This window comes from Pygoscelis adeliae, unplaced genomic scaffold (assembly GCF_000699105.1).
Source record: "Pygoscelis adeliae isolate BGI_AS28 unplaced genomic scaffold, ASM69910v1 Scaffold31, whole genome shotgun sequence".
Classification (NCBI taxonomy): domain Eukaryota; kingdom Metazoa; phylum Chordata; class Aves; order Sphenisciformes; family Spheniscidae; genus Pygoscelis; species Pygoscelis adeliae.
Genome location: NW_008824233.1, coordinates 5702468 through 5719118, shown reverse-complemented (window position 1 = coordinate 5719118; position 16651 = coordinate 5702468). Strand labels below are relative to the sequence as shown.

At 37.4% G+C, this 16651-nt stretch overlaps 1 protein-coding gene across 1 annotated transcript in view; it reads right to left on the bottom strand.

Annotated features, from left to right (window-relative positions):
• The window catches only part of HSPA4L (heat shock 70kDa protein 4-like), a 21815-nt gene extending 5941 nt beyond the window's left edge, over positions 1 to 15874 (bottom strand). Inside the window, exons 1-13 of the mRNA XM_009334929.1 lie at positions 15823 to 15874; positions 14202 to 14342; positions 12551 to 12673; positions 10940 to 11039; positions 8917 to 9050; positions 7749 to 7993; positions 7586 to 7662; positions 6234 to 6385; positions 5595 to 5701; positions 5047 to 5180; positions 3620 to 3822; positions 950 to 1051; positions 290 to 427 (exon numbers count right to left, since the gene is read on the bottom strand). Coding sequence (XP_009333204.1) covers positions 290 to 427; positions 950 to 1051; positions 3620 to 3822; positions 5047 to 5180; positions 5595 to 5701; positions 6234 to 6385; positions 7586 to 7662; positions 7749 to 7993; positions 8917 to 9050; positions 10940 to 11039; positions 12551 to 12673; positions 14202 to 14228 — 1542 coding nt within the window. The 5' untranslated portion in view covers positions 14229 to 14342; positions 15823 to 15874. The remainder of the gene's footprint in view (positions 1 to 289; positions 428 to 949; positions 1052 to 3619; positions 3823 to 5046; positions 5181 to 5594; positions 5702 to 6233; positions 6386 to 7585; positions 7663 to 7748; positions 7994 to 8916; positions 9051 to 10939; positions 11040 to 12550; positions 12674 to 14201; positions 14343 to 15822) is intronic.
• Between the last annotated feature and the right edge of the window lie 777 nt (positions 15875 to 16651).

The window sequence follows — 16651 nt, the reverse complement described above, 5'->3', positions numbered from 1 at the left end:
AACATACTGTGCAGTCTTCACTGGCAATCCCAGGCATTTCCTGCCTAAGAATGTTATCGATACTTTGGGTAATGACAGGCTAATAGGTCAAACTCAGACATCTGGGTAGTTAAGTCTAGTGAAACTGATTAATTTCTCAAAAAACCCCGACCAAAACAAAACCCCTTACAATTAAGGACAAACCCCCAAGGAATTCTAAATTAGATAATAATTTTATGGTTGCAAATACTTTCTGGATAATTATTTACAGTGACATTAATTTGAGTGGTCATCTGTTTATGCTGCTTACCTCATTTTCTATATAGCAATTGATAAGATCTTGTCCCAGTTGTCTGTAGAGGCTTGCCTGTATAGGTAGGTCAATACTCTTAACTTTCGCTTTAGCCTTTGGCTGGGCTGGATGATCTTGCTTGTCTCCAGCAGCAGTCTATAGAAAGATTTACACTATTAAGAAACTTTCAAGAATAGAATATTGCTACGTTTATGCTCAAAAGAAGAGAGACAAATGAAACTAGTATGACAGCTACAAATTACTCATGTGTAAATGAAGCACGTAATTATTCCTCCGCTATTCAGAATCACCACTACCTTTGAACCAAACTGTCGGATTTTAATTTCTTTAAACATCACGTGAAGAGCTGTTGAGAAAACCTGTTCAAAAGCTAAAGGCACCGCATGTTCTTCCTCATAACATTTCCTAAGTTTCCCTAGATTCCATCTTCACTATAAAACTATCTTGACAGAAACTTACTTCCAAGTCTTAATCATATACTGTGTTGAAAATGAAAGTGCTAAGGTAGGATTCCTAACTTAACCATTTAATATAGCTGTACTCCTCTAAATACAGTCCCATGTTTGCAACTAGGAAGATTAATGACTTTGAGAATACTGGGCAAAAAAGGTCTAAGGGAAGCAACATTACATTTCCTTATCAATACTGAATACAAACTTTTGTTTCGGTTCCTGCATTTTCAGTTTCCTCATCTGCTTGGTTGTGTTGTTCAGCTTGACTTTTCTGAATACCTTCATCTTGATCAACCTGCATTTTATCCTAGAAAAAGAGTTACATAACTGAATGCAAAGGTTTGCTGTACGATTTAAGACTGACGTCAATTACAGTAGATCACAGATACTATAAGGACACTTAAGAATCAAACTTAAGAATTTTTGATTCACCATGTCTAAACAGGCATTTTGATATAGCACTTGTATTCGTATCTTTCTCAAATCAAATGGAAATTCTATTCTGCCTGTCCCCGTTGAAATAATTACGATGTTGCCGTCTGTACCCTCCTGAAGAATTACATTAAGCCTTGTGAATACTCTATTTTAAATTAGAAATAAATACATACAAAATGTATGCAAAGAACATTCTAGAAACACACCACCAACACAGGCAGTAACAATAGGTTCTCTATGGAACAGCCAGAACTTTGACCTCGTATCATTTTTCACCTAAACTTTAAAGTTTGTAATCCAAAGCATAAGTAATTTAGTCATTGTAATTGTTACCTGCATCTGTCTCATAGGACCATAAAAATTAGTTTCTGTAGTAGCCTCTTGGAGCACATGACCAACCATCTTCCCTCCCTGCCACCCGAAATTAAGGAAGTTTCACTCAAAATTTCTCTGTAGCTCACCTATGCCTTATTCTAAATTTAAGGATCTTAAAGACATCGCTAATTACTAGTGCTGATCACTTGATTTAGTTTAAGTAATACAATTCCCTGTCATCATTGCAAAAGACTTTTAATAACATAGTAATGGATAAGTCTAAAGTTTCCAGGATGACTCCAATACTTGGACATCCACAGCATCAATAAATAACAAGCTGTAGCAGAGGTCTGAAAGGTCCAAGATTACTTCCATTACAAGGCATTAAGATTCCTGGATTCACAAACTACATATGCATGTAAAGTAATCCACTGTTAGTTCTGTGAAATACAAGAAAGTTATTTAAGGATTTCAAACTCTAGCACAGGTGCATATGTTGCAGTTTAGCTACGTTAATTGATTCAGCAAGTTTTTAATGATAAAAATTGAAAACAAGAAGGCTACTTTTACCAAATTTAAGTTTTGTCACTTCAGAGTAGGATAAAAAATAAATCCTCATTTACTGTTCTTACTGTTCACACAGAAAAGGCAACACAACTGGAAGGAACTGTTTTGCCTACACAGAAAAGCTAGAGGGGGAAAATAATACATATATACACCACAAACCTCCTCCTCAGAGTCGAGGGTATCATCCTCAATAACGCAAGGTAATTGCTGACAAGCACCATTGTAAAACAGAAGATGTGTTAGATGAACAGAAGTACTACGGATTGAAAGCCTGAGGATGGAAGTGGTTACTCTTCTACTGAACACAGCGTACTCATCTTAGTAACCTCCACACGCAGTACGCCTATTACACTAAATGCCAGCTATGTCACTTCCAACTGTTTTTCACTCATCCACAAGGAACTGCATCATGTTTGGCATTTCAAATATGCTCAAGTTCCTGGAAAGCTGTATAATATTCAAGGAGTTGCTTATATCAATTATGTAATGCTAATTGTGTAGCCACTTGCTCTAATTCCTGCAGTATATTCAACTAAAGTGGAAAAAGCTGCTAAGGACAAATTTTAAAAGGACAGGAAATGCATTCACCCTTCTTCTAAATAAAGCTGCCGAGTGTTTGCTTTCTGTCCAACCTTACTCCCTAAAGAAACCCTCCCTCGGTATGCCTGACAGCCTGCGAGACTGGTCACTGCTGAGCACTTTGCAATCTCAGAAAGACAGGAGCGCGAAGCGGCAGCTTGCCCACTGCTTTATCCTCTTTTTCTCTACGCTGTCATCTCTCCGCCCTGTGAGCTGTGACATAACCAAAATCCCAAGCTACAGAAGGGCACAAGCAAGAAAGGCAGGCTGCCGAGGCCACTGCTGGTGTATCGCTCCCAGCTGCAAAGCGCTCCCTGGCACCCAGTCCTCAACTCTACAATGTCAAATGAATAGCTGCACCTCGCTACTCCCAGTATGCAATGCACTATCAAGAAAGTTGACCCTCCTTGCACTAGAGTGAGAGAACATCATTTTGTTAATTTCTCAGTATTAATGACAAAGCTGTTGCACATTTATTTTCAGTAATGTTCCCCTATGGGCTTACAAGCCAGTTTGTAAGAACTGCCAGTACTGAAGTACATAACGAAGTGCCCTTAGTGAAAGAATGTTTATGAAGAACAAGGTTTCCATACATAAAAAAATACTGTATTTTTTACTCAATGAAGATGTAGTACTTGAGTAAGAACAAGCCTTTAGAATTCATTGGTCAACAGATCTCATTAAATATGCTGCCATTTGATAGCAACACTAGATAATGCTAAGACTAGTAGAGATGGTAAAGAACAATGAAAAAATTACTTTTTTCTTTAGAATCTGGTTTTACATTCCTTTTGCTTTCTTAGTGCCATGCCGGCTGTACTTTAATAATAAACATGAAGAAATGTGTTACATAACTGAAGAAATAATTTAAGGGCGGAGAAGTAGTAATTGTCAAAAGCTATACACTATGATTTAATCTCTAATTATTGGCTCTCTTGTCAGAATTACAAAGAGTGTAGATATTTACAGGTTTACATACCAGCTCATCATCTCTGCCTTGGTTCTTACTTGATGATTCAGTGTCCATGGGTGTGTCATTGTGATCTCCCTCTATATTCTGCTTCTCTATTATAGAAGCATTAGCCACGCCAAAAAGGCCATGAATATTGACGCGCACTTTAACCTTCACTTTGGAATTGTCGCCATCATGTTGGGGACCAACATTCTGAATAGTGAAACGCCCTTGAAAAAACAAAGATGACTTTAATTGTTGTTATAGAAGGTAGTGAAAGAGGAAAAAAAGAATAAAATACATTCCTTGAAGGGTGTTTATTTAAGTACCAACTTCATGTAACTTAAACTACTTGGAAACTTCCCACTTAGTTGTCAATTCTACAATGTAAGCCGCAGCTAGATAAACTAAAACCTGGTTCCCCAATTATTATCAGTTAACTGATAATTAATAAGCTGTTTCTGCTTTATCTGTATTTCATAAAAAAGTCAATATAACACTTTATTAGGCGTTCTACTTATCTGTTGCCTTCTCTAACCATCATACAGAGAAATTACTCTGATTCATCTTGAATGGTTTCTTTCATCCACTCAACATTTTATTTTTCAGTACCAAGTTTAACAGAGATAAAAGATTCAATTTGAATTTAGTAACACGGATGCACTACACATTTTGGAGAATGAACAGTGCTTATCAAGGCTTCTAGAAGCGGTGAGGTTGATACTTTATTTTGCAACTTGCTGGAAATTTGAGTAAATGATGCAGACTGTGCACATGTAAAGGAGAATGTTCTTTCCTAAAGACGACAGCTTCTTGCATAGACAGCTAAATAGGTAGCACCAAGTTTATATCTGATTCATGAATCAGTAAATAAAATTGTGACTTAGTTTAAAGACCCTGAGGAGTCTACTAGTAACTGCAAGTAAGGTAGTATTAGCTACCAGGAAACTTATTCATACCTTCTAATACTTTAGACCCTACTGCAGATGCTTAAGTTCAGGAAATGCCTATCTTGTATGTTCTCAGATTAACAAAAAGAGACATGACAGATACCTGTCTGGACAGATAACTGTCTAGTGCTCACAGGGCCTTTGATCCAATTTTTTTGAAGAATCCAGGCTGGCGGGCACATAAGATCCTTACCCATTTTATAGAGGTTGAAAGAACCCAGACAATAGAGCACTAAACTCTTTGTACCTATTTTTAAAGCATTCAGAAACAGTGAAGACAGACAGAATGAAGAAAGTAAATTTTTTTAGGAACTGCCAAAAGATGTCGCTACTGTTTGATCACTGCACCTAAAAACCAGGATGACTGTGCTGAGCCTTTCTGAAGAAGCTGGGCTTTCCTATAACCTAGGAAATATTGAAGTAACGAATCTTAAAAAAAAGGAGAACCACTTTTCCCATTATCAACAGGAGTTGGGTACAGGGTTTTTATTCACATGTCCTTACCTATTCTGGAATCAGGATAAGGCACTTCATGCGGATGGGTATAGTAAGCTTCCAGGTCAAAAGGCTCTTTCTTGTGAAAAGTAATTACTTTTGAGAATGGAGCAGCATGGTTCTTGCTGAAGACTTCACACTCCCTAAAGCAGTAAAATATTAAGTGAGGTTAAACCACTGAGCATAACACAATGGATAATCAAAATCAACGTATGTTAATGATCAGCAGCCGTGCTAACCAAGCAGCTAAATAATGTAGTTTAAGTCAGTTTATGACAAGAGTTGCAGGCTGAAGGCCTGTAGGTCTCAAAGCTGGACTACGCATGCTATGTCGCAATTCTCAAAAATTAAGCAACTTCACACCAACATTTCTTAATTAAACTTATTTCCAGTTATTAAGCGGTAATTGGCAATCAAGAGGTATAATGCAAAGAAGAAAATTAAAACTGTTCGAGTGGATGACAGCTTCAAAGTCCGAGGCCTGGTCTTTCCCATAGCTCAACATTTTTCTTTATATGCACAAACACACACTTTTTAGTAGGCACCAGACAACTTACCCTGTTCCTTCTTCGTAAGATGATTTCCATCTTAATGTTACAGAATAAGGAACAACATCTGTGATGGAAAATTCACGCACTTTGAAAGCTGGGGAAAGAATTGCACACTACAAAACAAAGACCAAAATTTTATTATATCCACGCAGTCAGATAAATACAATAATACAAGTACAATAATTAATACCTAAGCGCAAAAAAGGCTACAATTCATATAGGTCACATGGAGGTCCTGCTTATCACAGGATTTTTAACAGAAACTTCCTATGCTTAGTAGGAAGTTAATTGACCTGAAAGACTCATCTAAATTAAAGTAATAGTAACAGATGCTACTTCCCCAGCGACTGTCAGTAAAGATACCCAGCAAAGCTTCCAAATGACTACACAGAAGTTGAACAGTGCAATTTGGGTCATCAAATTTAACAGGTCTCCTAACAAGACCATCCTTCTAACATGACACAGCAGCAAATTACCAAATGTAATACAATCATTTCTGACATGGCCACTGTCACCAACTGTTGAAAGAACAAGTAAGACTCTACTTCTGTTTCAGCTATAGTACCTTTTGCTTTTGGTTAGTTGTATTTCATTAGTGCATGATGTTAAAGAAGCAATACTGAAGTTTAATTTCAATAACTATACCTGCAAAGCACAGCCTCTTGCAACAGCTTCATCAGCATTTAGCGTGGTGCTTATCTCTTTACAGAAAAAGTTAGAGATCTGTTCCTTCACTGCTGGAATTCTAGTAGCCCCTCCTACTATTTCTATACTGTAGATATCTTCACGCTGAAGTTCTAGAAAAGAGAGTGCATGGCCTTAAGTTACCATCAAGATATCAAAAAGCTGTCTTTGGAGAGCCAAAAAAAAAAAGAGAGAGTTCTCTTATTATCTAGACACTGTGACAAGCACTGAATATATTCAATGGCCAACAAGATCTTTAAGACCAGATTTGTTATGATGTGGCTATTCAAACTCTTTGTCCCTCCCTCAGGCTACAAAGTTTTCTAGTTGCATAATCCTCGAAACTGCAGAAGCCAAGCATCAGTGAGGACAGCCGTTCTTTGAAATGCATTGTCCATGTGCGTCCCCTTTCTGGTGTGCACAAACTCAAGTGTGTGTAACTGGGTTGTCTTCGGCAGCCCTGCACTACTGGACAATACCTCACCCCTTCCAAACAAGACCAAAATGAAACCTAAATATACCTCATTTTATGTTTGGTTTAACTTTGGTTGCCAAGAAAAGCAAAACACTTAACTAAAAATATATAATAAATATTAGACTGCACTTGCAGGGTAACATTTTAATTCTGAATTCAAGATATGTGTATAAAGTGATCTCAAACAACTGTCAGTCCTTGAACAGCTCTGCTCAGCAGTTATTCAGGTTCTTACTTCCTGTATTAGCTATCTAGCCAAGTCACAAGACAAGCAGAATTCTTCCCTTTCTTTCAGTTGAAGATGCTGGAATTAGGGGTAAAACCTTTTCCTGTGAAAATCTAATTCTCTCCTTTATATGACATTAGGCAAAAAAAAAAAAATTGTTACTTGCACATGCTTTGGGTAATTTATTTCAAGAATATACTGCCAAATTCTTGGGTCAGTGAGGACATGTATTTATCATATATGGAACAGGCTGGCCAGACAGTTGCAGTAAAGAATAATAGTTTTTCCCATCATCGTTTTCGTTTGGTCATTTTGCATTTTTAAATAAAATAATCTTTCAGAGCGCCAACCTTTTCCATTACACGGGGTGAATGAGGGTCAATAAACCAAGGTTGCAGAGTGGTATATGCACTAAATGAGACAGGAATGGGATCATGCATACATGACAAGCATATGAATGGAACTTACATTTAACTTTTCAGTACTTAGCTTTGCAATTCTAATAAATACAAAAATATATTAAAAAGATTAATGACTAAAGAGATCTAGGATAACTGGATTACTAGTTACTGTCTTGAACCAAAAGTAGTACCTAAACTAACTCCTACTTACTAGCTTGATCCATGGCTGCTCTTAGAGGAGGTTCCACTCTGGACAGAAGGGCAGCGCACAGTTGCTCAAATTGAGCTCTGCAGGAACAGGGAAAGTGTTTCACATTACAAGACAGCTTAGAGACCACACTTCACCGCGCTTCAGTGAAAATAATGCACAGTACCTGTTCATCTTACTGGAAACGTCAAGGTCATTCATGAAGCACTCAATATTGAGTGGAAGGTCAGAAGCATTTGCACTCATAAGCTTCTTTAGTTTTTCACATTCCTGATACAATCGTAGCAGCGCTCGGGGATTCTCTTTTACATTCAGTTTGTATTTTGTCCTAAATTCTTCAGAGAAGTAGTCTACCAAAGCCTCATCAAAATTCCTACCACCTACAAAAGGGTCAAAGGTAGTAGCCAAGACCTGCACAGAAATGAAAAAACAAAGATTAAAATTAGACAGTGTTTGTTTAGATATAGGAATAGCTTTCATACAAACACTAGCTTTATAAAGTTAACACCTTTAAAAACAGGTTTGATATGGGAAAATTCTTTGTGGTTTTCCCACCATCTTCTATGCCATTGCCAGACAGAACAACTTAAAAAGATCACTCCTCAATTATTTAGTTTCTCCCCTCCCCAAATAAAATGCTATCACATCTACCACGCTATTTTCTACCACGCTGCAGCCCCTACTTCGTTTACTAGCTCACTAAAGAAAAGGCAGACTAGGATAGCTATTTTGTCATGCTGTTACTAGTTCTGTGTCATTTACTCAAAACAGAAAAACCATCATCTTCCATAAGACTTCAGATGACTACATTTTCCTACCAAAGACAAGTTTACAAAAAACATTCAGCCATCAGTAGCTCACAGACAAAAATCTCCAAACCAGAAGTGAAAACTGTTCAGTTTTACTTCATGTCTCGTGGAATTTAGATTTTGAACCGTCATGGATGGCAGAAAAAAAACACATCAGAGAGCAATTCAGGGAGTTCAACAATTTCCCATAGATAAGTCAGTTGCACAACTACAACGCTTATGAGCCTACCAGAATATGCAAATATTTCAGTGATATAACATGCCACAAAAACTGTGCAGTATGCTTAATTGTCAAGCACCTTTCAAAACACACTTCGGGATATTTCATTTCTGCATTTTATAAAAATTGATTAGACAAAATAGCCAAAAAATAACAGAAATAACAGAAATTTTTTCTATTAAAAAAACTTGCTTATTTATTTAGTTTAAAAAAAAAACCAATCTTTCCACAGAACAGTATTTTGAGTATTGTTCAATTAAATACTTCAGGAATATGGGATTTTACTGTATGACTTAGAAGAGTACCTTCAGTTTTCCCTTGTTAAAAGCACAGATTGAGACCTGATACGCAGAATGTCCCATATCTACAAAGACCACATTTCTTGGCTTCTCTTCCAAGGCCGGCAGATCTTGCTTGTATATTCCATAGGCTAGTGCAACTGAAAAACACCAACCCACAGAAGTTAAGGGAAAGCCGCATACGACTGTAAAGCATGTTGGACAGGGCTCCGAGCAACCTGATCTAGTTGAAGATGTCCCTGCCCACAGCAGGGGGGTTGGACTAGATGACCTTTAGAGGTCCCTTCCAACCCAAACTATTCCATGATTAAAAGCACTACCATAAGACAGACACTACTAATGTTTACTCTTTCTAAACACCTCCATCACTCTGCTCAAATAGAACATAAGGGTCAAAACGGTCACAAGTTTTAGACCATTGTGAGTTGCCACATTCTTTATTTTCATTTCTTACTGCTTGATTTATTGTTTTACTAGTAAATGTTCATTCATATAATTGACATTTAAGTATTCTGTATAACCTCTCTTTTCAACAACAACTGCATGCTGTGCACCTTCAAAACACTAACTTAAAGCCAGTAGCATATGCACCATCATAAATTCAAATTTTTAGATCCAGGATTTATCAGATTGGTTATTTTTGCTTCTGTTTAAGAATTACTGTTCATATATAAAGCAGCTCATCACAAAGAAAGTTAACGTGTTGAAAACACATTTTTCACTGTCAAGGGAGGAAACAGATGTCAAGTGAAGGTTTAACACTACTAAAGCATCACCTTGTATTTCAGTTGTGCTTGTAGCCAAATTAACGTCTTAATTTGTGAAATTGCACAGATTAAGTCTCATGCCTACACCTCTCCTTTGAAATGCCTTACTTTCAGTACTTTTTAGCTCAGCTTTGCAAAATTCAAGCATGCTCAAGGGATAAAAAAAAATGTTCTAGAAGACTAGTTTATATGAATCTAAGATTTCAATACCAGCACTCATTTGTAAAGTTGGTTGAGACTTTCTAAAAGCAAAGAGAATTTAAATCAAGAAAAAAAATTACTGGTTTAAACAGCTCCAACTTTAGTTCCCATGAAGTGTAACGTATTTCTATACTCTACCCTAGAATTCACCAAAACCAGAAGGAGGCAGTAAACAAGTTACTTCATAGAAACAAGTCGTGCCAATGCTACAACTGACAGGATCGCCACAAGTTTAAACTGTCATTATCCCATAGACTTATGCTTGACTTGATTTGGGTATTTTGAAAAGTCATACAGATCAAGTTGTTTCTAAATATGATCAGCAAGTCTGCTTTCAGAAAAAGCTCCATAAAAATGCAGTTTGTGTAGAAGCAGCTTTTAAAGCGTACATATTAAATAGTTAAAAATGAAAAATATTTGGATCACACATTTTAAAATTTCCCTTCAATGTATTTCACATCAAATAAACATTAGCTTATGATAAAAAAAAAGTATTTCTCTAATACTTCCATGAGATTTATTTTTACTCCAGCACACCCATCTTCCAGTAAGCTGGAAAGAAAATTACAAGACCTTGCTACACTCCTATGTTAAATAATGTATTTACTGCAATCCTTCAGACAGATGCAGGTTACATCTGATAATACTGTACTATTATTTAATACAACACTTGAGAATTTAGGTCAGGTGCACACCCCAACTGGATCATTAAGAGATTCTGAAGCTAGCTCAGGCCTTCCTGATACAGCTGCTGCGGCTCCACAGTACAGCAGAGAGGTACGCACAGATACCAGCTTTATTTCAGAAGCAGAATAGCTATTTTCAAGTGGCACCGTATTCCAGTTAGCAAACCCAAACTCTCATCACGTCTCGTAAGTGCTGAACACCACCCCACCAAAACAGCTGCTGGGTTTCCAATTCCCAAGCTGGATTGGGCAGTACTAGCCTGGATAGCTTTTTCCCCAAGCTCCTAATTGTGTAACAGGAGTATGTCATCTCTCTCTCAGATTCAACAGCCTGAATGGGTATTTAAAAAAAAAAAAAGCGTTGCTGCCCTTTACCTGCTGTAGTTTCATTCATCAGCTTCAGACAATTTAATCCTGCAATCTGTGCAGCTGCCATTACAGACCTTCTCTCAGCATCAGTGAAGAAACTGGGTACCTGTTTCCAAAAAATAATTATACAGGATATTATGAAATATGGACTTTTTAATTTAAAGAAGTCAGACTTACCCATTAAGCAACCCTATAAATTTCAATACCACAAGAAACTGTTATAAGCTAACCTCAGATTAGTAAGGCAGTCTGAATAGAACAGCTACGTAATTCATTTTAGTGCATATTTTAATTAAAATTTCAAAGTATAACAAAAATGAAGTGACATCCAGAGTTGTTTTAAACAAAGTAGATTTAAGCACCAAAAAAAGCCCTGAAAATATTTTCCAAGATTCTTCTGATGAGTCTTTGATCCTAAAATCATTACCAGTGTCTGAAAACATTTGTGCAGCGCCAAGTCAACACGATAAATATTCATATATAGCCCCAAAGTAAGTTACTGCGGAAGCAATACAGTGACGCTGGAACTAAACTTAGTGCTGAACTAAACTGTGTTACAACTGAATCTTTATCCATTTTCAGTTATCACCTCCACCACAGTGCCAACTTACAGTGCGCTACAACATTCAGTTCCACCAAAAATAGCCGAAGCAGAATCAGAGCCCATTTAGAAACTGGCTGCAAGTTGGCATATCTTCAACTTCAGTCAAGCTTAAGACATAGAACTACATTCATAATGTATTTCATTAGCTACCATTGTGGTGTATTGCCAAGGATCCTTGTTTGGGTGGGAAGTATTCTCTCTAAGTGTCTTTGTATACCATAAGGAAGCAAGGAAAAATATCAAAGCAGATTTCTAACAGCCGAAGTATACAGCTTTCCACTTCCCATGTCTCTGTCTGACAGAGAGGGGATAACCCTCATGCCCAGACTCCTCACCAGAGCAAGAGCAGAAGTGAAGCAGTAAACAAAGACAATGTAGAAAGCAGACATTTAGGACTTTGTATCAGGAACAAAACCTCTTGTCTTCAAGCTCCGCCCCCTACTCCCCCATCACGGGCAAGGACACTAGCGAAAAAAAACCCAACACAAGTAAACCAGTCAAATAAAAGATCTTTTCAAACAAATGCAGGTAGTTTGGGCTTCTCAAATTGCCAGTATGACCCTCAGAGCCATAAAGTTCAGGCAACTCTCAACTACACTACAGCCCAACAGCGTTCAACTATGTAACAATGAAGAAATTCAACATTAATTTGGGAAGGTTCTTTGGAACTGACAAAGATATGCTTACACATAGGACAGTTCCCATTTGTAACAAGAACTACAGTAATTTGGATTACTATACGTAGCACTCGGAGTTAATTAGCCAGTCTGGATCAGCATAAGATGTTCTTTCTGAAAACACACTCTTGATTTAAGAAATTTTCCATCTTCTCACACATAATTACAAAAGTATTATAGGTTTTTCCAAATGAGAATAAAGGCCCATTTTTGGGGGGGATGCGATTTCTATCCACTACTTGCACCTCTTACCATTGCACCATAGCATAAATGGCACTAGCTTACATAAAGTTATCTACAGAAAGAATTGCAACGAACAAATATATTACAACTTACCGAAATCACGCAGTCTGCCACTGGTTTCTTCAAAGCACTTTCTGAAGTCTCTTTAAGTTTGGCCAATAACATTCCTGTAATCTGTTCAATTGCAAACAGTCTCTCTTCATCTAGGTATCTCACCTGAAACAGAGATTTGCAATTCTGTAATAAATCATCTCAACTTTTCTCTTAAGACATGCGACTTGGACATTTTTTGCAATTTTGAGCAATGAGACCCAAATTTAACACCAGCCTCTGGACACAAATAACTCTCCGTATCAATTGATGCTATGGATTTGTGCTACCTACAAAAAATCCTACAGTTCAGTTTAGCTGAAAATTGTTTTGTGGGAAACCTTTAATACCTGTGTTATCTCTAGACTATTCACAAAGCTACAGTATTTTTGTTATGTTAATTAAAAAAACCAAACAGAAAATGCATAACAAACATAGAATCACATTTGTCCTAACATGAGCTAAAAAAGAGTTTTGGATCAAACCCAAGGAACATTTGCTTCCTGCAAGGTCACTAAAGCACATGAGGCAGGGAAGGGGCAAACGAGGCCATTCTAACAGTCATGCCCTGCTCAGGAAACACATCTGAGTCTTCAGCCTTCATGTGAGGTTCTATGTCCTGAATTCCTGACAGGCTGCCATCTCTCTAGCAATCTCAAACACTTCTGTGCAGGGAAACCCAGAAAGATGAGCAGCAGCTATATTTACATGGGCAATTAGTATGACATGAGCAGGTATACAGAACAACAGAAACTCACTTTGTGTGGTACAAAGCCCCGCCAGAAAGCAACCCAAAGTCCACTAAGTGAGGATGATTGGGAGATCTGCTTCAGAAGTGCACTCCTGATCCAAATTAAAATGCTAAAAGATAGACACGTTCAGAGACTGAAGCCAGAAAGCCTCAACTTTGAGAAGAGCAGTTTCCAGCCATCTAGTTTGGAAGCAAATTAAAAATAACTTGTTCATTATTACACCTTCTGAGCATTATCTTGTTTTCCTGAAACTTGGTCTCTGCATGTCTGCAAGACCTAAACTCAGATGATACTAATAATCACACACTGTAATTACATGTATTTGAAGGTAAATCTAGTAAGGTAAGGTGAAAAGCTACTAATGTGACTACAGAAAACTAATGATGATGAGAAACCTCAACAGACATCTTGGAGAAAGTACAATACTTGAGCAGATGTTACTGCAGGGAATAAAGTGTTCTTCATCCCTTGGTAACAGCAGATTTATTATGCTGCCAATTTTATTCAAGTTGAATGAAACAAACTTAACCTTTTTTGGGGTGAGAGCTATCAACATTTTATAGTACACCTGTAAGGGAGACAATGCAATACCTTTTTTACACTACTTTATTACTAGAAGACATGAGTATGTAATATACAGCAAGTACTCCACATCTTCCTGAACGTTTAAAGAAGTGAAATGAGAAATGTAGCAAAACTATGCTAAGGCAGGCTCTGTGAAAAATAAAAGGTGTTATTGTAGTGGTTATCACCTGACATTTCTTTTCAAAAATGAGTAAGACTATATTTAGATCTATTTTCTTAAGGAAAATACAAGTCAATTCAAGTAAGAAGGGACAAAGGTCCAAAGTGCTCATCTTTCTCTCACCACTAAAGATATTCTGCACAAAGCTCTAACTCACCTTTACTCCTATGGAGCCATTTGGCATCTTCTGAAGTTCATAGGGAAGTTTGGCCCTTTCAGCTTGTATGTAAGGATCTTCAAATGCTCTTCCATGCAGTTTTTTGAAGCCATGTAATGTATTTTTTACATTTGTGACAATCTGTGGAAAAGACATTTTTTTTTTAATTATCCCTAACATGCAGACTATAGAAGACCATCCAGAAAGGAACTCTTGTTATGTTGGGCTTAATGCACATATTGAAGACCCGTGTCAAGCCCCACACATTTACTGGAAAGCAAAGGGGGGGGGGGAGAAAGAAGAAGCATCCATTTTTTAATCTATGGTCCCCATTAAAAAAAATAAAATAATCTAATTTACTTTCTTCTTTAATATCCATTAGCTTGCTGCCATCAATTTTCACTGTACCTTTTATTTTAGAGCTTTCTGATACAGTATGCAGTATTTGAGATCACATTACATATTATTGCAATGGCTGTCTACAGGAACAAATGAAGTTATTACCTACATTAACCTTAAATGAAGCTTCAACAAATTAACGCATTTCACTTCCTTCAAAGTTCTCCTCTAATTCAGATCCCATCTGGACATAAAGCCTCCCCACACCTATTCTCTCATCAGTATTTCAACCTAATTACTTCAAGGACAGACTTTTAAGTAAAGAAAGGACCAGAACAAACAAATCCTAACAAACACAGTATTTAAGCTATCAAAAGAAATTACTCCAGGGTAATCTTCTCCAAGATAAAACTAGCCTAGTTTACTAGTCTAAATAGCAAACTTAATAGCTGGGAAAGAGCACTGACAGGACACCTTCTCACCAGCAAAGTTCAGGGGTTGAGCTCAGTTAAAAAGCGTAAAGTTTCTCAGAATGAAAGTGATACAGCCTCCATGTATACTGACTGCTCATGGTACTGCCGGTGGGCTCTATTGCCTTTATACCCGCCAGGCAAATTTCCAGTTACCTACACTCTACACTAAGGGGAAGGAAGTCTTCAGCATGCTAACATCATGCATGGATGCAAAGAAAGAGGGTAAGACCCGCACTATTTCGAATTTGTAGATTCATACTGGCTATTATGAATTTTTACGTATTCTCCTTCCAAAGGAAGGTTTTCCTAGGTTGCAAGTGAATTTACAGAGGATTAGAGAAATTTTACTTCTGTTCAAAGTTCCAAATTGAGACAGTAAATTACTAAGATGCATTCATTTCACATTATAAGCGACAACCAGTATCTGTACCAAACTTTCATTGTTCAACTTCCATTTCAACTTTTCTAACACATAAGCACAGTATGCCTCCCCACCCCCAGAGGAGATTTAATCATGAACTCTATTCTTGCTGTCATGAGTAAGCATGAAAAAAATCTTTTACTGGCAAAGAAACAAAGTTTTCTGTTTCTTCCCATTTTTTACTCTGAATGACAAAACAATGCACAACTACTGTTTCAAATTTAATACAGGGAATATACTGTTGAAGCAGTAACTATTACTGTGAAATGCACACTTACTGTAGAAAATTTACTTTAAAACAGAAAAATATCAAGTTTATTCATTCCTTTTCTTCCTGCAGTTCAACAGGAGACAAGTCAGGTAAGTAATATGAGAGTGATTCATTTACCTGGCTCTTTGCTGCATTCCCAATGGCCCGGGTCTTGGATCCTAAAGATATACATGCTCTAAGTAAAAACAGAAAAAAAAAGAAATTGAGCTTTAAAAAGAAAACATCATAAAATGTTTCCACGGTACCTTAGAACACCCACAAAAATTAAAGTAGCAGAACACGGATGTGGTATTTAACAGCATTATTGCATGAAACACCAGAACTTGCAGTGGAATTGGTTTTTACAAATTAGTTTAGAATCTGCAAGCAACTGCAATTGTTTTCATTATAATTGCATTTAAGGAATTCTTTAAAAGCTTCTGTGTTCTACAGACCTTATCATGAAGGTAAGGAATTAATAGCTACATTTGGGTCACAGCTTATAACACAAGAAGCCTGTGACATTTAATTTAAAAACCTGAACTTTACCAGTCAGGTTTTCTTGACTCAACAACCCTGAAGTCTGACAGTACCACATTCACACTGTAAGAGTCATTAGCAACGATAATCATAAGAGAACAATAAAAAAAAACCACCTAAGCCCAAGGCAGCTGAACAGCCCAGTTCTACAGACTGTTGAGCACTTCCCGTGACTGAGGACGACCAGGTACACACTGCAAATGGGCAAAAGGGGAGATGTCTGGGAACAGTTCCCAGCCACCAAGGGCTTGGGAAGCTCTAGAGTAGTCCACCGCCCCTTGCGGCTTGCTGCTTCTCAGGTTACCACCGAGCACTCCTCTCAGCCTCGCCCCTGGCTCTAGCAAAGGCTGCCCCAGGTCCCCAGCCACCATCTGGCCACCTCACCACTGCCTTTGGAAACTTTTTTTTTTGGAAGTAAGTTATCTTG